The sequence below is a fragment of the Choristoneura fumiferana genome, chromosome 23 (genome assembly GCF_025370935.1).
Source record: "Choristoneura fumiferana chromosome 23, NRCan_CFum_1, whole genome shotgun sequence".
Lineage (NCBI taxonomy): Eukaryota > Metazoa > Arthropoda > Insecta > Lepidoptera > Tortricidae > Choristoneura > Choristoneura fumiferana.
In genome coordinates this window covers 279,454-302,199 of record NC_133494.1, presented here as the reverse complement: position 1 = coordinate 302,199, position 22,746 = coordinate 279,454, and the positions used below count along the sequence as shown (strand labels likewise).

The 22,746-nt window shown below is 43.1% G+C and overlaps 2 protein-coding genes across 2 annotated transcripts in view; both read left to right on the top strand.

Moving 5' to 3' along the window:
- The first annotated feature begins 9,984 nt into the window (after nt 1–9,984).
- On the top strand, nt 9,985–14,631 carry LOC141440917 (uncharacterized). The gene is made up of 6 exons (XM_074105510.1): nt 9,985–10,389; nt 10,505–10,701; nt 10,880–11,058; nt 11,361–11,578; nt 13,045–13,216; nt 14,236–14,631. The coding sequence occupies exons 1-6, from the start codon at nt 10,283–10,285 to the stop codon at nt 14,599–14,601; spliced, it is 1,239 nt and encodes a 412-aa protein (XP_073961611.1). The 5' UTR covers nt 9,985–10,282; the 3' UTR covers nt 14,602–14,631.
- A 951-nt stretch (nt 14,632–15,582) lies between these two features.
- LOC141440922 (ring canal kelch homolog) overlaps nt 15,583–22,746 on the top strand; it is a 38,612-nt gene continuing 31,448 nt past the window's right edge. Inside the window, 1 exon segment of the mRNA XM_074105517.1 lies at nt 15,583–15,784. Within this exon segment, the coding sequence (XP_073961618.1) occupies nt 15,762–15,784 (23 nt within the window). The 5' untranslated portion in view covers nt 15,583–15,761.

The window sequence follows — 22,746 nt, the reverse complement described above, 5'->3', positions numbered from 1 at the left end:
GTAAATAGCAGCAGACGTAAAGTGGGGGTGATCTTTGTTCTCATCCATCCAACCCTACAGCACACTGTACGCACACGATACCCCACAGGGTATCGTTGGATTTTTCGATTTAGTGATCTGTTTGCGAAATATTTTACTTTAAAGTTCAAATCATCTAAATCGAGCGTCCCTCTCCCCCTCCTCTAAAACCTAAACTACTGGTTTAAAATTTAAAAAAAAATCATAATGGTAGTAAACATATCAAATTTACCTACAAGGAAAACTATAACGGTTATGTTTGCTTGAGAATTATTAGTAGTTAAGTAGTTGAGTAAATAGCAGCCTAAGGTATAAAATATAGCTAAACTTGGAAGATTTCAACCTACAAAATGCAAAATTCTTAGAAAAATATTACTAGGTTTTTTCGTAATGGCTACGTAAGCCTATCTTGGGCGTATCCGACATGCTCTTGGTCGGTTTTTATATACACTCATACTCGTAACAATCACATGTGTTATATATGGATCATCATAAAATGACTCTGAGCTACCATAGGCCTCTCTATCTTAAAGTACCTACTTGGATCGCTGCACATATAGAAAGATTAAAATCAAAACGACCCTCGTGCAGTTTGGTATAGATATCTAAAGTAAACCCAGCATTTATATATAATAACACGGCACGCACACGGCGGCCGTAGCGCGAGGCGACCTGCGCCCGGGCAGCGGGCCGCGGGCAGCGTTTCATATTTCATCGCCGCAATGGGCCGCGCAATTAATGGGACGTCCCTTTATTTACCTCGCGGACACACATTACGGCGGCTTATTTGCGACGCCATTACACTTAATTTTTTCCCTAAATCACATTCGGGTCGCCCGCCGACCCTCGCGAACCCTTTACAAATAAGCTGATCAATCGGAACCTTTTCCTGCTCGCGCTATATTTTAGCATAAGTGCATTTTTAGTGCTTCAGTTTATGAGACAGCCGGGATGAGGATGGGTCGACAAATTAATACAAGACGATTTACTAGATATCACGAACGAGGTGCGCGGGCTCTGATTGCAGCAGGCGGCCCCGCGGCTACTGGCGCCGCGAAGATAGGGAAACAGCGCGATCCGAAAGGGAGTTCGCATTGAAATTTATTAATATGTTTTTCGGCAACTTTTTCCATTACGTTACTCGGGCCCAGCGCTGGCGGCCGACGAATAAAGAGAGTCGCGGCGCTTCCTCAGGAAGTTTCATTTCCGCCGCCACGCACCGCGCTTTTTATGTTTTCTTGCCGGCGCTAAATATTTAAGGGCCGCGTCCGCGCGAAATGGCGCGGAAGCTGCTGCGCCCTTCCGCAGGACGCCGTAAATAACCACGGAGCGCCGTCCAGCCGTCGAGGGCCTCGCCGGCACTCCGCCGGTATCGGCAAATAGCGCATTTACACGCAGCTGTTTGTTCAGGCGGCGAGTAACGAACATGTTATTTGCACGACGACTCTTCGCGTAATGGACGACGGAAGCCGCAATTACGCCTCCCGAGCAAACACACGCTGACGCCGCTATTTGCCGAGCTCTCGCGAATCATTCGTACGCAGCTCTGCCGTAAATCAGATAATGGTTTCGAGAAGAAAGCTGTCGGTGCCGGCTGGCACGCCGGGACCGCGCGCGACCCATTTGCGACAAGGGTCCTCGGAGGAGTGATCTAACCTAACTCATTAATTTAGTTAGATATCTCACAATATATAGCAGGTAGATACATTGAAGTGTGTAGACTCTACATTTTATTACAAAGTTGCAGGTGTTGCGAATATAAATGTAAATATTTTATTAGCAGGCGCCCAACAAAATAAGCTGCCAAAATGTCCTATCAAAACCAACTTTTTCGCAAATGACCTCTGAGGCAGGCGCCCGAGCGTCGCGCCTCCCATTTCCGATTTAATTATTAAAAAATATCTGTCGCCCGACACGTAGGGCCACCGTTTAGGGCTCTCCGGGTGACGCGGGACGACAATTCAATTCAATCCCGGTTAATTAACTCATCGAGGCTTGATTGAGTTTTTCGCGTGTTTGCAGATTGTGTTTGCCGACGGCACGGCCTCCATCGGCTCCTGCTCCACGGGCGTGGCCCGCCGGAATACATCTGCGTGCAGTACTCGAAACCTAAAATCTATGTAGCTCTTTCATCACCGACGACTGTAACTACAACAACACTTAAAATACTAGCACGCCTGCCTGGGGTTAATGAAGCTGTGTTTTATGTCATTCATTAGCAGTCAGAGTTGTCTCTGGCCCGGTCCGGCCGTTGTCGCCAGCTGGCGCTGCGTCCGGCGCGGCGCGGCCGCACATAAATCACGCCGGACGGCCGCCGGCTCCATTGCCCCGCAATTAATCACACTCCAGTCGCAGATGCAAGCACGGCGAGCCTCCGCGTCCCCGAGGACACCGCCACAAACACTCCTGCGCCATCACAATTGGCTCTCCCGGTATCTAGCGCTTCAACGTGAACCAAACGCTTACAGAGAACTTGCAATACGGATGTCGCTTATGGTGCATCGCAAAAGGATGACCGGGTATAGTGCTGAGAACCGATTACAATGTTACAGGTTCCGGGTTCAATCCCTGGTAGAGGCAGATAGAACTAAAACTGCGAATCTTGGTTGGATGTCAATTTTATTGTTCCGTGGCATTCATTTATTTTATTTATGAACTACTTATAGCTAATTGTATTACCACAATGTAGTAAAATCTGAGCGCAGGTGCTTCAGCTTGCTGGCACTGTGGTGCAGGTACAAATTGTACTATTTATAGTTTCCTGCAATGAAAATGGACGCAAGATGCACGAGAATAAATACTTTGCTTATAGATAACAGTAGGAGTTACGAGGGCTTGATTCAGAAGATGCTCGTGATTCAAATAATATACATCGATATTGATATACGAATATGTCGAGGGAGAAAGGGGATAATTGGGCTTACACCGAGCTTTCCGTTTATGTAAATTTGTAATCAAGTATCAAGTGCCTTAGCTAGACTAGTTGGTGGCGCCTGACTGGCTATTCAATCTTGATTAGATAGATTAGATATTTCCCGATGAGCTCGATTCATGCCTGGTTAGGTTATAACTCAGTGAGAAAGAAAAACAAAGCATTGTACCTATATTTATGCTAAATACGGTCAAGGTAGAGTCACCGTCAAATTTCGAAATGCAATAAACTAAACTACCTAGTAGCAAAGAGATTGATGGTAGGTAAATAAAATATGATCGTTTGCAAACCATGGTATGTTTGTATTGCCGCTAGTCAGCTCAGCATCACGGAACGGTTATTGTGTGTCCTACAATGTAATTGTAATCAAATCAGTGTGGTACCAACGTGAAGGGCGCGGCGAGGGCGCGGGCCGGGGGGCGGGGGAGCGAGTGCGCATCGATCCCAACAGCTGGCCGCCCCCCTCCCCGCGCACAGACACCGCCTGCTCACCGGCTAACAAGCCTTTCGCGGGATATATCGAATAAAACACCATTTCACCTTTAGGAAACTTGTAAAAATATCACAAAAATATACGTTCTATGTTATAACGACAGTTCCACAGCATATTCTGTGAATCTACAAGTGATTCACAAACAAAGAGCCGACCGAGGCGTGTCTGTACCACCGAAAGGTTAGAATGTGACGCGTGATCCGTATGACGCGAGTGCAAAAGAGATGCAGTTACCGGCAAATGGTGGCCTTGCGCAATGACTCCAGCTGATTTTGACTGTTGCCAAGCGGGCCCTGGTGTCGGCGGGGGAGGACGCGCGGCGGGGGGGAGAGATTATAAACAAAGGTTGCACGGCGAGATGAATATGCATGGGGTGATACTTGCAGGGCGCGATGCAGCGGTGGCCGCGGGGGGCGCGGGGGGCGCGGAGGGCGCTTCAAACAAAGGACTCATTCTGCCTGAACCTCCTGAATGTTTGAAGAGCTCTCTTTCGCAACTTTTTACAATTTTTTAAAGTTCCGTTCGCGACGATGCTGTTAGGTAAAAGGGGCGCACTGCATACCTACACTCTTGAATGGTAACCTAGGTATGGAACGGAAGATAGCTAGGTACCGACACTGTAGCCAAAACAAACTAATCCGCCTTTTTTTATTGTGACAGGGAGGAAAACGAGCAAGGGGGTCATCTGATGGGAAGTGATCACCACTGCTCATGAGTACCAACTACTCAAGAAGAGTCGATTGGTCCGTTGCCGGCCTTTTAAGAAAGTATAAGCCCTTTTTCTGATCTACCTATTTTTTTGTTTCAACACGGGAATGCGGTGTTTAGGTATGACAAACACTTGGCCACAGAATTAATAAAATCATTATAAATAATAATAATAATAATATTTATTTCAAAATTCAAGGCTTCATATTAACAAGACAACAATATTTTAAATTACATAATCACAATCAAAATGAAAATAAAGTAATTACAGTTAGTAGTTAGTATTATAGAGTTGCCTTACGTCTAGTGTATGCATTACTGCCTATAATTATATGAAGCGCACTGCAATGGTTGAGTGGTTATAAAATCACAAATAACGTGGTGTATCTAATATGCCATCTAAGCAAAACTAGGTAAGTATACCTAAATAACCTTATGTAGAGTAATGTGTAGATTACCTGTAGGGCTACCTACTAAGAAATTCGTAAAACGAAGTTTGTATCGTCCCTCTCGCTCTCGTATGAAATAACATTACTTAGCATCAGCGGGACGGTACGATACGAACTTCGATTTCCGAATTTCATAGTAGCCCTGCTGGGCTGGGCGACCGAGCCTCGATCGGACTAAAAGTCAAACTTAAATTGATTGTTTTCCCAGAAAACCCCTTCATAGCAAATTTCATCAAAACTATTTCTGCCGTTTCCGAGATCCCCAAAATAATAAGAATAGATATTGATACATAATAAGAATTGGTCGTTTAAAGATATTAGGTAGGTAACATAGGTATTTTAAAAAGCTGATAATCGTTTGCATGTCATTAAACAATAATGACAATAGACGTGTATGTCAACTCAAGTTGACATACACGTCTATTGGCAAGTTCGACTTTAGCGACATATTCATTTGATAGGAACTTGTTTAAAAATTGGTAGACCACTTATTTGGCTGATGGTACCTAAGAACGCACCCAAGAGAGGCGTCATAAAAAATATAACAGTTTTTAACGATATAAGTAGGTAAGTATCTTTTTCTGTTAATTGCAAGCCTTGCAAGAAACTACATAGGTAACCACAGCATTTTATGTTTATAACTTTACCACCCCCAGTACCATACATATTTACCCCAACTTTGCCATAAATATTTTTTATACCGGGTGTGGCCTGTAATATGAGCAAATAATTAAAACATAGATAAATCTCCTCAAACTAAACAATATTAGTTCAGCGACTTTTAAAAATAATTAGTTTTATTTTTATTTTATTACACTTAAATTTATTCGAAGAAGCAATGTAAAGCAAAATGCTTGATGTTTTTAGCGAGACAGTGACAGGCGACTTTAGTTGTGTTCTAGGATGGCGTACATTGATAGCAGTATTTAATTTGTATGAAAAACCGGCCAAGAGCGTGTCGGACACGTCCAAAAATAGGGTTCCGTAGCCATTGGTTCGATAAGCCAAAGGCTACTAGAAACACAGGGAAGCTTAAAGTTCCATCTTACAGACTGGCTAAAACCAAAAAGTCTTTTCTGGGAAATTTCATACGTTTTTATAATAAAATTCCAAAAAATATTATAAATGAAACGGATACAAAATTCAGATCTCAAGAAGACATTAATATCAAAGGCGTATTATAAAGTTAATGATTATATCATGGACGGGATATTTGGAAATAATTCCGATCCGCATTAGCGATCCCTTCAAATAGCGAACCTACTGTGTTAAAAATAAAGTTGTACTTATTAAATACTTGTGATGTATACATATCATTTAATAATATTGTAAATCTGTTTAAAAAAAAATACATACCTCGTTGAGTTTCTTGCCGGATTCTTCTCAGCAGAGGTTTTTCCGAACCGGTGGTAGATTTTTTTTTGACATTCATAAGTGCTTGTTATAACCTAAATTGAATAAAGATATTTTGACTTTGACTTATTACGAAAAGTTTAAGTTTTCGGTTACGGTTACGTTACGGTTGACGCGATCGAGACGTATTTTGTAACTGAAAACTAACACTTAAGGGCATTATTCACAAAATTCCACGAGATTCGGCTAAGAAATGCGACCTGTTAGAGATGGCAGTCATGCAAATCAAAGTAAGTAGGTATTCGAAAGCATCTTGTGTCTATGCTAAAACGGAAACGGCCGGCCGTACCTTTGCTGAGTTAAATTTTATCCGGATTAAATAATATTATACCTACACCCACCCTATAGGGAAATACTATTTAGAATGAAATCGATAAGGTTCCCATATTTCCCATGATGTGTTCCCTTCCCGTGTCATTGTAATCGTCCCCGCCGCTTCCCACAGTGCACTCGGCATGCAAGTGTGCAATTTCCGCGTCCCGTGCCCGCGCCGGAAGCGGCGCGTGGCCGTGGCCGTGGCTTCCGTGGCGCTGCAGTTATTGCCGGGCTATGAAGCACCAAGGACGCCAAGGTCGGATGACAGACTTCGCTCTGTGGCACAGAATCCCACTTAATATTATAAATGTGAAATTTTGTAAGTCTGTTTGTTTGTTTATTACTCATCACGTCTAAACCGCTGAACCGATTTAGATGAAATTCGGTAGGTATGTACATTATAGTTTAGGTCCCGGGGAAGGATATAAATACTTAGTAGAGTAGTTTTTATCCCGGAAAATAGCATTCCCGCGGAATAGCGATAACCGAATTCTATGGACAGATAATCTGTGGTCTGATGATGACTTGATGAGCTTGGGAGGTTCACTCACACGCATTACCTTACCTAAGTATTTATTCTGTTTGTATTCTGTGCGCGCTAGCGTTGGTTGCACAGATATAGTCTGATATAGATACGGGTCTATATTGGAATCCCTAATATCTTTTGTCCTGATTGTATGTTCCCTAATAACTTTGGTCATAATGATCTCTGGCCATAACAACGTATTCCCTAATGTAAATGCCATTACTTTTTTTACCCTAGTATTGTATGTCCTAATACTTATGTGCACTATCGTCTTTAGTACTAATGTTCATATATCCTAATAGTGAATGCCATAATCATGGGTCTATATTGGAATCCCTAATGTCTTTTGTCCTAATTGTATTTTTCCTAATAACTTTGGTCATAATGATCTCTTGCCATAACGACGTTTGCCCTAAACACTATTTGTCATTAAATATACTTTAACCTTACTTACTTAGATCGTATGGAAATATATTTACATAGTCAGCCATTGGGTTACTTTGACCGGCCCGTCAAAATTAGCTGGTGCAACCCCCACTAAGTTAGGGATGCAGTTCTAACCTAACCTAACCTACTTTTCTGGTAGGTAGCAGTTCGTTTTCGTAGGGGATGCAGTTCGGGTGCCATTCGCGATCCATAACATCGTATGTCCTAATGTAATGTTTGTCCTAATCATCATTTGCCAACCTAACTTTTCTGGTAGCAGTTCGTTTCTGTTGGGGACGCAGTTCTAATCTAACCTAACCTACTTTTCTGGTAGCAGTTTGTTTCCGTTGGGGACGCAGTTCTAACCTAACCTAACCTGCTTTTCTGGTAGCAGTTCGTTTCTGTTGGGGACGCAGTTCTAACCTAACCTAACCTGCTTTTCTGGTAGCAGTTCGTTTCTGTTGGGGACGCAGTTCTAACCTAACCTAACCTGCTTTTCTGGTAGCAGTTCGTTTCTGTTGGGGACGCAGTTCTAACCTAACCTAACCTGCTTTTCTGGTAGCAGTTCGTTTCTGTTGGGACGCAGTTCTAACCTAACCTAACCTACTTTTCTGGTAGCAGTTCGTTTTCGTAGAGGACGCAGTTCGGGTGCCATTCGCGATCCATAACATCGTATGTCCTAATGTAATGTTTGTCCTAATCATCATTTGCCAACCTAACTTTTCTGGTAGCAGTTCGTTTCTGTTGGGGACGCAGTTCTAACCTAACCTAACCTGCTTTTCTGGTAGCAGTTCGTTTCTGTTGGGGACGCAGTTCTAACCTAACCTAACCTACTATTCTGGTAGCAGTTTGCTTCCGTTAGGGACGCAGTTATAACCTAACCTAACCTACTTTTCTGGTAGCAGTTCGTTTCCGTTGGGGATGCAGTTCGGGTGCCATTCGCGATCCATAACATCGTATGTCCTAATCATCATATGCCATAACGGTTATTGTTTCTGAAACCGTAAATATTTCAGAAATTTTGAACTGGTCATTCTGTAGAACTGTATAGGTTAGGATAGGTTTATTTTAAAACAACCCTAAAAAAATTACGGTTTCAGAGAAAAAAGCGTTATGGCAAATGATGATTAGGATGAACATTACATTAGGACATAAGATGTTATGTGTTATTATATTAGTACAGAACAAATTAGGTATTTTGGGATTAGGTCATGTTATATTATGGCTAAAGTAATTAGGTATTTTGGGCATTAGATAATGTAATATTATGGCTTATGACTCTTAGGACATAAGAAACATTATGGCTTATAATCTTTAATTCTTTATGACTAATGAACGATATGTCAAGAGCGTTTAGGACAAAATTGGTATGGCACTTGACTTTAGGACATACGACGGTATGGATCGAGACCGAGACCCTATAGATACACCTAGATGACGCAAGTATCACGATTTGTATTGAAACCGAGCGTGCCGACATTTTAAAACCTACTGTGACGTCACAGCACAGGTTGGTTGAGAGAGACGCCACTTGCTGCGAGTGCCACTATTCAAATTATAAATATGTCCCTAAAGAATTTATTATTCGTAGCTATTATTTGCATTATTGTTTAATGACATGCAAACGATTTTTAACTTTAGGGTGGTAGACTAATTACATATTTGGCTGCAGTCACTATCGGAATCGATTGTGCTCTTGATTCTGAGTAGGAAAAACCATATTTTTTCCAAAATTTCAAAAAAAAAGGGGTAAGTACACTTTTTTTTAAACCTACACGTACTTAATGTTCTATGTGTCGTTCTTCATATAAACTATACTTGGCTTGAATAGGCAGGCATTTAACTAAATGTAAACAAAACAACGTCAATTGGTGTCTTAAATATTGAAATACAGTAGGCTAGTTTGGATTACAATGATTGATAAATAAAATGTTTAAAATCCTTGAATATACCAAATCTGGTACCTATGCTCATAATATAGCTGAAGTTTGTTTACATTTACAATAATACCTATCCAAACTATTCCAAACCAAGTAAGTATAGTCTCTAATGTTTCGTTTCGTTATAATACATGCACGCATAATTTCGTTTTGTTATTGTTACTTTGACGTACTTACTTTATTTTTTTCGATAATAAAAAAATATTATTTTTATTCTTTAAATATTTCAATCCAGACATATTTGGACTGCAAATTAAAATAAAACGCCAAAATTTAGGTCAAGTAGGTATAGACCGCAGCAACTCACTTTGAGTAAAACGAAACTTTGGTTCAGTCAAACAAAAACAAATGTGGGTGTAGTTATTGTACGACCTGGACAATGCTCGACCGATTTTGTACGACCTGATAATTCAATCACATGTCACTTGGAACACGGGTCGAGCTTTATCACCCTGTACCGATAATGTTCAAGGTGCTATTGGACAACCTGATTTTGTACGACCTAATAATCGGAGCACACTTTGACAGCAAGCAATCGTTTCGCACGATTGATCATGTTTTTCGTGTACACCGAATATTAATAAATTAGTAGAAAATAACTTAATTTGGTCCTGGCGCTTCGCCGGCCGCTGCCGCGGCACGCTCGCTACGCTCGCTCGGCTCGCGCATTGTGGTCACAATTGGACCTAACACAACCTAACACAAACCTATGGTCATTCGATTCGATTGGATTCCGATTATAACGACGTACAATAACAGTCGAGTATTAACAGGCCGAGCAAAAATTTGGACACCTTAATAATGCACGACCTTATATTGTACGACTTGATAATTCTAATCCAAAATGAGTTCGTATTATCAGGTCGTGCAGTGATGGCTGAGCAGTATAGGTCGAGCATTACTGGTCCCCACAAATGTCATTCAATTCGTTCGTAGAATTCGTATTGTTATTGTACACTTTGTGTTTCACTCACTACATATTATAACTCCCGACAGACAGACAGCGTGTGATTTATAAATTTTCCTAATCTTGAAATTGAATTACAAAATTTACAAATCGCAATGGAAGAAGGTTTTGTAGAAGCTTATTCGTATAACCTCCCAAAGGTCTCCGTGGACATGGTCGTTCGATTTTTTGCTGCAAGCACAGAAATAAAAGCAAGTAAATGGTTTGTGATGATTGTCTTTTCTATTCTTTCTTTACGCAAACGACTAAATAAAAGGTAAATAAGATACCATTTTTATACGGCGTCTCTTGCAACTGGTATCTGTCTCCTGTTTCAGCTCGGTTGGGGAGTCTTTCGGGGACAGCGCTATCAAATTCGTGCAAATTAAAAGGGATGCAGGCTTGTGCACAGTGAAGAGTCGCGTCACGCCTGAACATGCGATCAACTTGGAGAGCTACCGCGCCACAGTCGTTATTGACGAAGACGAGGATGTGGTGCGGTCTTGCCAATGCGACGACTGTGCATTATGCCCAGGTAAAGAATTATATATGTACTTACTGGCTGAACATAATAGCCCCATATTCGATCATGCCCTCCCACATCAAACTACACTATGCTATGCCCTGTAATGTTAAGCCAACTCTAGTAAGCAAAATTACAACAATATACACATGGTATTCCCAGATCTTTTTGTGACAGTTAATTTTTCCAGATGCATGTAGACATGCCGTGGCATTCCTGCTGTGGCTGCACAGAAGATCAGAGGAACCTCCTACAACCTCCGCTATATGCTATTGGGATTCTGCCTCTTTGTCAAACCAGGATGATACTACATCAGTTATGACAGTGAAAGAGATGTTGGGCATAAAGGAAGTTAAAATGAAACCTGATGTAGGTAAAATACTGTACAGTCACTGGAAATAAGACAAAGCACTGAAATATGTGTAACTTTTATCTATTTGTATAACTATTAGGGTGTAGAGTAGAATATTAGATAATTTCAAGTGCTCAGTCATCACCTCTCGTGACTGTACTTAAACAATCAACATATTTTTATCACAATTTTGTTTTTTTTGTTGTAATTGTGTTTCATTTATTGTAATTTTTAATGAATTTTAATGTAATATGTGTTTAATTTGTACATAAAATATATACACAATAATATATGTATGATACATGGTCTACACTTTCAGACACGTGTTCTTGACGAGTTCATAAAAGTGGCAAAAGAAAAGAATATTGATTGTTTACTCATGCGCCACATCCAAGGGGCCAAGCAAAAGCTCAGCCTGCACCAGCTGTGTGTGACCGTCGAGGGACAGCTGCACTGTCCGCAGGCACTGCTGCAGGCCCTGGTGGCCGAGATGACCTCCGTCACTGAGGCTGACGTCACACCTTGGTGTGAAGTATGGTAAGGATACAAAACTTGGAAACGTAACATACATGGATACTCTCATGCAAATAAATGCATGTCAATGGGATCACCGATTGTCAATTCCTGATTACCGATTAAAAATCACCATGTATATTATATTTACTGTAGGCCGCTGTTACAACAAATAATAAAAATTAAATAAAGTAAAAAATTAAAGGGGGTTGTCATACCAAGTGCCAGGCTTTGGGCTTAAAACCACTAAATTTCATAATATGTTATTCACTAATACCCCTAATTTTCAAATTACCATGGTCTTATAATACCTAAAATGTCATGTATTAAAATTAACTCACTCACCCTACCTAATCGTAATAATAATCCTAATAATCCTAATAATAATCTTACTCGCTAATCCTACCGTGAAGCAGCAGTGCTTGCACTGTTGTGTTTCGGCGTGGAGAGTAAGACAGCCGGTGAAATTACTGGCACTTGAGGTATCCCATCTTAGACCTCTAGGTTGGCAACGCATCTGCAATACCCCTGGTGTTGCAGATTTTTATGGGCGGTGGTGATCTCTTACCATCAAGAGACCCACTTGCTTGTTTGCCATCCAGTCAAATAAAAATAAAAAAAAAAATTCATTATGACTGACTTAAAATGTCATATTCTCTAAATACCTAAAGATTCAAATGCACAATTCATTCAAATACCAAATGACAGAAATGACAAAATATTAAAACAACTCAAACCGAAAACACCCAAAAGGTAAAATGCCTAATTTTTTTCACGGGTGGTGTTTGAGAAATATGACGTTGATTATTGACTTTTAGTATAGTTCCTGTTTAATGTAATTACAAGTTTAGGTATTTAAACTTTTGGTTATTTTGACATGAAAGTGATTTTGAAGTTTAGGCATTATGAGACTAAGGTATTTTGAAATTCAGCCATATTAAGATTCCGGTGTTAAAAGAAAACAAAATTAGGCATTCTGCAATTTAGGTATTTAGAGACCAAGAAGTTTTGAGATCTGGGAATAATGATTGACAAGAAACATGTTGGAGCAGTGTTTTTTGGTTGCCAGGCGTTGTTAGGTGTTTCTAGTCGGCCAATGTGACGGCCGGCAGTTACTGGGGGCAAAGCGAACCCTATATTGTTGTTTGGCCCTTTTTGATTTGTCTTGACGAGAACTTTGGTAATCAGGGGCAATAAGAACAGTCAGGAAAAAATATTTTAACAAAACTTATTACTGAACTGTTTTTAAAACATTGTATTAAGGTACAAACCCCTTCATGTACCACACAGCCAAATAAATGGTCTATCAATTTTTAAACAAGTTCCTGTTAAATGAGTCGAACTTTCAAGTTGACAGACATGTCTATTGCCATTATTGTTTTATGACATGCAAACAATTATCAATTTTAGGGTTGTAGACCACGTTTTTGGCTGATGGTACGACTCCGACTCGCACTTGACCGTTTTTTTATTTCTTTAAATGTCACCAGGTATGGCAGAATCAAAGACTCAATGCTCCATGAAGCTGTTCATTGTCCAGAAAAGAAAGATGATCTTGTGGAGAGAATTTTGGGCGAGGAGTCAAAGTATACCCGTAAGGAAATGGCTAAACGAAAACGAATCAAAAAAGCGGTTCTCAAAGAAGTCAGCAAAAAGGCAAAGGTATTTATAATTTATTATTGTAGCAAAGAATTTAAGTTTAACCTTGACTGCTAAAACCATCTAATTCTATCTATATCCGATTTCCCCAAAAAATTCTTTAGATCCTTAATTCGTTTTTACATTTTTATCAAAATTGATTTGGCTGTGGGAAACCAAACAAAACTTAGACCAACAGTGTTGCTGTGCTGTGGCCTGTGGGTCATGTAAATACTTATCTAAGACAGCTATTCTGGCTCCATAATCCATAATCAGTGCATCAAAACCAGGGCCAGATTTAGAGGTCTGGAGGCCTTGGGGCAACAAAGAAGTAGAAGCCCCATAAACTATTTTCCAAATGTGAACAGTAAAACTGCGAATAAAATAAGGAAAAGTTGTTGAAAAGTGCACTCATTGGAAGTTAAAAAAATATCTGAAGTCTCTATTATGGGGGCCTTCTTGTGGAGGCCCCGGAGCTGTAGCCCCGGGTGCCCTTCCCAAAATCTGGCCCTGGTCGAAACAATGTGCTTGTGTTTGTGCCATGATTTTATACATCAGCCATTCATTTTTACTAGCATCACCAAAACTGATCTTGGACGAAATACCTGTCTTATAATAAAGACTTCTTTCAGCCATTATTTTTGACCCTACGTAAAATGAAGGGTGTTATAAGTTTGACCGCTATGTATGTCTGTGTTTGTGTCAGTGGCACCGGCACCGTAGCTCTTAAATAGGTGGACCGATTTGAATGCAGTTTTTTTATTTGAAATCAGGTTTTCTAGCAATGGTTCTTTTTTAGAAATACATACATACATAAAATCACGCCTCTTTCCCAACGGGGTAGGCACATCCTTCCACTTGCTACGATTCTGGCATACAACTCTCGCTTCCTCTACATCCATCAATCTTTTCATGCATGCATGCATTTTCTTAGAAAAGTTTCATCAAAATTGGTTCAGCCGTTTTTGAGATATTGAACTTTGAAGTGACAAAGTCGGGGTTTTTTTTTACTGTAATTGAGTAAATGAACATTTTTGTTGCAGATGGAAATAACCGAAATAGGAGCACTTCTTAATCCTGCATATCCAGTCCTCGGAGCAGCACCTGACGGGGTGACAAACGAGCACACCATTGAGATCAAATTGCCATCGGATGATCAAACTTTGCTCTCCTATGTGAAAGATAATAAACTATCAATGGAAATTTGGAGCCAAGTCCAAGCACAAATGTACTTTAGTAAAAAAACGAAAGCTCTGTTTTGTGTAGCGCTGCCGAATTTCGCGACAACAAAAGCAGTTGAGATATTCCCTGTGCCCTATGACGAAAGTATCGAAATTGTCTTGGACAGAGCTCAGCAATTTTGGATTGATGCCGTATTTCCAGTTTTAATGACAATATATAACCAGTAAATAATACGAAAATAAACTATGCAAGCGTTATTCGATTTTTTTTATTGCCTCATTGAATTACTTTCTCACTAAATCATCAAATTGTTATCTTATCAGTAATTTCAAATGTGTATATTGTAATTGTTATTATAATTGTATAAGTATCGAAAATACAAACTGAGACATGGATGCACAGAAAAACCAGAAAAAGAGACCAGCGCTGGGAATCGAACCCAGGTCCTCAGCAATCCGTGCTGCGTGCTATAACCCCTACACCACCGCTGGACAGGAATTTAGACACGAATTTTCCTATGCATACATATCTCAGGTTGCTTATTTCTACTACGCTACTAGCATACGCTACGCTACGCTATGCATAGGAAAAATTCGTGTCTAAATTCCTGTCCAGCGGTGGTGTAGGGGTTATAGCACGCAGCACGGATTGCTGAGGACCTGGGTTCGATTCCCAGCGCTGGTCTCTTTTTCTGGTTTTTCTGTGCATCCATGTCTCAGTTTGTATTTTCGATATGGTTTCACGGGATACCCGTAAAAGTAACAAATTTGGAGTTGAAATAAAAAATACAAAAAGACTCCAAATAACCAATCATAATTGTATAAGTGACAAATGTGTGTATATACCTCCAAGGAAAAGTTAGTAAAGCAAAATTATATGCCAATGGAACTGCAATTTTATGTAATACCTTAACTTACATTTTATTTACATGCACAATAAATGATTGATTGATTGAAAAAATTTATTTTTACTCAGAGGACTGGGATGGAATCAATGTCCCATAGCATACAATGCCATGACATACTTTTTATAATATAATAATAATTCATTTTCAGGTAATCATCTACAGAATTGTCAGTGTTTCGATTTTGTTGTGTAAATAAATTATTATTATTAAATAAATATGGCAGCGTTACCAGTTATACCTTTGTCTTTCTATATAGAAGTAACTAAAAAAAGTCGAACGTAAGTAAATGTCAGATGTCAGTGCTGTCAAAGTTGGCAAAATAAACGGAATCAATTGGTGAATTAATTGGAATCGTCAGTTGTGCGCATTCGTGTCTCTCTGATACCTTTTAATTCTACAATTATTAAAATAAGACTGGAGTTCGTTGTTGTATGATGTGTATTGTGGTGGCCGCTTGAGGCAGATGCGGCGGGGGCCGCGATGCAGCACGAACAGAACCCCTTGTAAGTACAACGCGACCTATCGATCACACCTGCAGGCTGTACCAAAGCTCCCAAAGTAGCAGCAGACGTGATTGTAACTGAGAGAGCTACCTTCATTCGTTGCGCTTCCTCTAAGACGCCATCAAGGCAGTGTTATAGCGCTCCAGCGGATCAGTACAAAGCACTCTGTGTTAGCACGTTGATGGTCTAATCTGACATGAAGGCCTAACACAACAATCTCTTGAACCTGGGTTCAAGATTAGCATTTGCTCAACTTAACTTGGCTAGGATCTGGATCTTGCTCATTTTGAGGAAATACTACTTTCTATTTCTAGCAAGTGTATCAAGTAGGTACATACCTAATAAATTTTTTTCATGATCCTCAAATTCTGTCTCATAACATGCAAACAATTAAAAGTACAAACTTAATATGCTAAGGTATTGTTTAGTGCCATGTAAATTGCCATAGTTGTATTGTTGTGGGTGCCTGGCATATTGAACAACATTGGCCAATTTTTGTAAAAAGTTGATAATCACACTTAATTTGTTTTAAGTATTGAAATCATAAACCAATGGCTAGCAATAAGATCCTCAATGGATCTTTGACAATTACAAACAATAATCAAAGCTATTGACTTGCAGAATTTTCCAAGCACCATGATTTGTTAATGTTTGTTATTTGTTTCATCCAAGGGTACAGAAACAAAATATCCAAAAAATTTTTGATTGCAGTGCAAGTTAAAGATTAACTATTGTATTTTTCACCTATGATGAGTTCTGTGACACTTGAAAATTTTCTGAATTACGCATACTATGTTCGCAAAATTTTTTTTTTTTTTTTTTTAGTAACATCTGCAATCGGTACATTCAACCATAAGCAAATCTGTTACGTGTAACTGGTTGTCCCTTCAAAACGAATAAATCTTTCGCAAAATATTTAAAAAAAAAGTTTCTATTTTGAAACAAAATAATCAAAAAATGTACAACTATAGTTTTTAAAATATATAGCAATATCAGTATCCCTTAAATAAAATCCATTGAATACGATAGTAAAATATATATTCTTTTAAATGACGCAATGTGTGAAACGGAACAAAGTAGTGACGTGACACAATATTATTTGGCAATTGCCAATTCAATAACAATGAACACTAAGATATTTTAAATTTTTAAACAAATTTTGCAAGATTTTGTAAACGCGGCTATTTGGAACGCGGCCGCAGCCATCTTTGTGGCCAGTGCTTGTCAGTATCACTGTCAGTACGAGTGCGGCTGACCTTTTATACGAGTTGAGTTTCCATTGCATTTTCTTAGCATTGTATTTTGTTATTGTTCATTCTGCTATTATTATTGTTGACTTTTGTCACTGTTTCTCGTCAAGTTTGTTGTTATTTTTTCGCAAAATGCCCAAACGGTCTAAAAAGACTGTTTTGAACTCCCAGAGTCGGGAGATTGTAATTTGTTTGAGGGATTATTTCGAGCCAGAACGAGAAAACGGTGGCCCGGTGGGCGGAAAAGTGGAAAAATATATATTTTTTAAATCTAGTGCAACTTCTCCATAAATAGGCACTGATAACTCTTAGAAAAATCGATAGTTCACTCGATAAATGTTACATCTCTAAAACTGTCAAACTCAAAATGTCACAGAACTCATCATAGGTGAAAAATATTATAGTTTAGTGTTGTTGCTGTTTTAGAAGTACTCGAGCTGATAAACATATTAAAATGACTTGAATAAAGTAAACATTTATTTACTTCTGTCTATCCCTTTCTATAATTACAGGGTGGGGGAGGAGAGCAGTGCGGCAGAAGGAGATGGAGACAGAGGACGATACAGGTACCAGTGCTGGCAGCGGTCGGGTTTGGCAGTCCTGCCTAGCAAACTGCTATGGCCATCGGCAAACAGAGCACAGCTAGCTTGCTGCAAGCGTTCAGCAATAAAGACTATACATGATAAAGATTTAGAATAGCTGAATTAGTTATGGATATGGAGTAAATAGCTCTCAACTACTTTTTTAATGCAAGGGAGCACGCAGAATGCAATTTGCTGTACTATAGAGTAATCCTACTTCTGTAGTTGTTCCTATATCTTATAGCCCGCCTGCCACAAAAGTTCACGTGGATTATAGTGTCAGTGTAACAATCATGTTAGTTCTTTACCTCAAAAGCATAAATTTCGTGTAGCGATTCACCAAATCGCATTTCACCTCTATCATCTATTTAATTGTCGTGTAGTTTAGCCACAATCGTTTATGTAAAAACTACGCAAAAAATTGCATCAAGTACGAAATTCTATTGAATTTTTGTTAGTTCGAGGTGAAATACGATTTGGTAAATCGCTACAAGGAATTTATGCTTTTGAGGTAAAAAATAATGTTATGTCATGTTGCGTATGACAGCTTGATGGTGCGCTGTGCGTCACAGTCGTCGCTGGACGAATGCTCGCAGCGCGCGGAGCCCGGGGCGCGCGCGCAGCACGCCTCGCGCCTGCTGGACGCGTTGGCGCGCCTGCGCAGCGACGCCGCGCTCTGTGACGTGCGCCTGCGGGTGAGTGGGGGAGGGGGGGGGGGGGCGCGCGCGCAGCACGCCTCGCGCCTGCTGGACGCGTTGCGCGGCCTGCGCAGCGACGCCGCGCTCTGTGACGTGCGCCTGCGGGTGAGTGGGGGGGGGGGGGGGGGGGGGGGCGCGCGCAGCACGCCTCGCGCCTGCTGGACGCGTTGGCGCGCCTGCGCAGCGACGCCGCGCTCTGTGACGTGCGCCTGCGGGTGAGTGGGGGGAGGGGGGGGGGGGGGGCGCGCGCAGCACGCCTCGCGCCTGCTGGACGCGTTGGCGCGCCTGCGCAGCGACGCCGCGCTCTGTGACGTGCGCCTGCGGGTGAGTGGGGGAGGGGGGGGGGGGGCGCGCGCAGCACGCCTCGCGCCTGCTGGACGCGTTGGCGCGCCTGCGCAGCGACGCCGCGCTCTGTGACGTGCGCCTGCGGGTGAGTGGGGGAGGGGGGGGACGCAGCACGCCTCGCGCCTGCTGGACGCGTTGGCGCGCCTGCGCAGCGACGCCGCGCTCTGTGACGTGCGCCTGCGGGTGAGTGGGGGAGGGGGGGGACGCAGCACGCCTCGCGCCTGCTGGACGCGTTGGCGCGCCTGCGCAGCGACGCCGCGCTCTGTGACGTGCGCCTGCGGGTGAGTGGGGGGAGGGGGGGGGACGCAGCACGCCGCGCCTGCTGGACGCGTTGGCGCGCCTGCGCAGCGACGCCGCGCTCTGTGACGTGCGCCTGCGGGTGAGTGGGGGGAGGGGGGACGCAGCACGCCTCGCGCCTGCTGGACGCGTTGGCGCGCCTGCGCAGCGACGCCGCGCTCTGTGACGTGCGCCCTGCGGGTGAGTGGGGGGAGGGGGGGGACGCAGCACGCTCGCGCCTGCTGGACGCGTTGGCGCGCCTGCGCAGCGACGCCGCGCTCTGTGACGTGCGCCTGCGGGTGAGTGGGGGAGGGGGGGGACGCAGCACGCTCGCGCCTGCTGGACGCGTTGGCGCGCCTGCGCAGCGACGCCGCGCTCTGTGAACGTGCGCCTGCGGGTGAGTGGGAGGGGGGGGACGCAGCACGCCTCGCGCCTGCTGGACGCGTTGCGCGCCTGCGCAGCGAGGCCGCGCTCTGTGACGTGCGCCTGCGGGTGAGTGGGGGAGGGGGGGGACGCACGCACGCCTCGCGCCTGCTGGACGCGTTGGGCGCCTGCGCAGCGACGCCGCGCTCTGTGACGTGCGCCTGCGGGTGAGTGGGGGAGGGGGGGGGGGCAGCACGCCTGCGCCTGCTGGACGCGTTGGCGCGCCTGCGCAGCGACGCCGCGCTCTGCGACGTGCGCCTGCGGGTGAGTGGGGGAGGGGTAGGGGGGGGGGCGCCGGCGCTGCAGGGCTGACGTGTTGTTACGGTGTGCAGGCGGTGCCGAGGGCGGCGCGGTGGCGGGCGAGGCGAGGGGAGGCGCGGGGAGGGGGAGGGGGAGGGCGGGCGGGCGCGGGGCGTGTGGGCGCACCGCGCGTGCTGGCCGCCAGCTCGCCGTACTTCCGCGCCATGTTCACGCAGTTCGACGAGCGCACGCAGCACACCGTCACATACAGGTCAACACACACACACACACACACACCAACACTACTCAGGGGCTAGGGGCGTAGCTTACTTTGTATCAACGGTGTCCCTAATGTAGGCCCTCCCAGCTTTTCCCTCAAATTTTGATACAAAGCCCGTTCTGTCAGCAAGCTACGCTACTGACATTACATTACTAATCGTCGTTGCCTCATTTAATATGCTATCTCGTTTCTTATGAACGTTTACCAGTAGATCGCCTGATGTGTTATATTGGGTATCCAGTGGATACCGTCTCATGTTGGAGTAGCAGGTAATGAGCAAGTAGATAGAGTGGCTAAAACGGCAGTGAAAGGTGGCATGGAGCTCCTATTTAACCATATGGTACAGAATTGACACTTGCGAGAATAAATGCTTAGATATGTGGCTAGAGTCATTCAATTTGATATCAAAAACAAAGGTATCTGGTACAACACAATACAGAACAAAAATTTCAGAGTGCCCTGGTTCGATTGTGCCAGCCTCCCAGGGATTTACTTGTGTGGGCGTTTCGAGTGCGGTCAGATCAGGACATGTTCTATTGAATAAATTTTTAAGTATGATGAAAGTAGTTCAATCCTCTATGGGCACGGATTGTAATAAGATTGAAGACTTAATACATTTTTTTGGAGTGTGTATTGACTAAGGATATCAGCGAGAGGTATTTGAGTGATTTGGACCTGTTCAATGGTGCAGTGAATATTATTTAGAGTTGTCCGGTATCGGAAGATGCAGTACAAAATTTACAGGTTCACCAAGCACTCCTTTGCAGCCAGATAATCTGGACATCGCAATAGGAGTGTTTGATGAATGTGGACATGAGTCTTTCAATGAGGCTGGCATAGTCGCACAGTGCACTTAAGCCTCAAAAAAAAAGAAGAAAGTAGATCGGCCCACCATTATAGTTAGTGATTTTACCTTTCGAGTCTCAGTGGCTGTTTTAAAACACCTAAAAAATAAATAAAGACACGCAAAGACTTCTTGCGTTGCGAATATTTTTGATCAATGCAATTATTGTTTTACATGACATGCATACTTGTAGATTGTTATCAGCCTATGTTATTTTACACTAGTTGGCTAATGCCTAGTGTAAAGCAGCCAAACGGTATGCTTTAAGAAATCCACAAATTAGAAAGCTTCACTTATTAAATGAGACTAGGTTACTTTACTGATTTAGGCAGTTGTTCACCGCCGGCGCGGAAAGATTGCTATCAACTATTTTCTCGCTCAAGAAACGAACAAAAGATATAAGATCCTGTGTGAGTAAAAGACATATAGGTATATTAATAGTGATCGGGGCGGTTCACACTGCCGGAGATCTCGCTTTACATCTTTTGTCGCAGCGACAACAGCTATAAAACTCGCTGAGTTATAAAACTAGCTCAGCGATACTCGCTCAGCGCTGTTAGCTTGGCGGCCGCCCGGCTCGAGGAGTGGAGCGAGTAATCGCCCGTCGTGCTCGAAACTCGCTTTTCACTGCTCGCCCACTCGTTTCTAGTTACTCGCTCTGCTCGCTTCTCGCTCATCGTCGCCGGTGGGACAAGTGCCTCAGGAAGGATTTCTGGTCCGTTGAAGCTTGACGGATGTATGTGTGTGTTCAGAACGTGGAGCCCGAGGCGCTACAGGCCATCGTGGACTACATCTATAACCCGGACTCGCTTGTCATCACGAGGACAACGTCCAGGTGAGTGACTGTCCCGTGAGACGGGGGTCGCGCAGGGCACCGTTTTCAGTTGTTGTCTTATTCTCCACAAAAATAATTTAAGACTGAAATGAATCCGGCTGGCCTCATCTAAACAAACGGGAGAGGCCAGCGCCGACCTGTCGTGCTCGGGATCAGCGCCAGCTTTTCGTCTAAAACCTCGCTGGATATTGAAGAGTTTATGTGCCGTGTGTACTGTATAAGTGGAGGGGGTGCGGTGGTGTCGGCAGGGCATCCTGTCGGGCGCGTCGCTGGTGGCGTGAGCGGCGCGCGCGCGGCTGCGTGCGGCTGGCTGGCGGCGGCGCTGGCGCCGACAACGCGCTCGGCATCAAAGCCTTCGCGGACCTGCACTCCTGCGCAGACCTGGCAGCCGCCGCGCAGCGCATTCATCGACCACCACTTCTTGCAGGTAACACCACGCCCACGCGCGCCGGTGGGGGGTTGGCTTGGAAACCATCCGAGCACCCTTCAGCCACATTGAGAACTAAATTTTATAAATTGGTTTCGAACCTTTCGTTTCCAAAGTGGCCGAAGAACCCGAGTGAAATATTTAAGCGATTTCCTTTATCATTGCATTGATTAACTTCGTTGCTGCCTGCAATTGCATACAACTTGAACGAGTAAGCTCCACCAAATACCTTGGTGTCTTCTTTGACCAACGTCTCTCTTGGGTACCCATTTGACTTCATTAATAACCGCATTCGCAAACTACTTTGGATCTTTAAACACTCACTAACGACCCCCTCCCTTTTAATAAGATATATACTGCACTTGCACAATCCATCATGAATTTGCATTCCAGTCTGGGGCGGAGTACTACCTAACTAAATTTTGGAGTGGAAAGGGCTCTAAAAAGCCTACTGAAAGTATGTACTTCAAACCTTATATGTACCTACCCCACTACTGAACTTTATAACCAGTGTAATCTCTAGCTTGCGTAAACTTTACATAGTATCTGTTGTCCTAAGAGTTCGATTTTTAACCCGTCATATAATACTCATAGAAGATTAAAATCTGTAGCTCCTATGCCCAATGTAATCCACTTTTGCAAGAAGAACAATTTGATGCACTTTCAGCACAGCTGTATAATAGGTTAAAATAAAACTCAATTTCTATCCATTAAAACTGTATGACTGCAGGGCAGTCCTGACTAACTGGCTTGCTCAACTCGA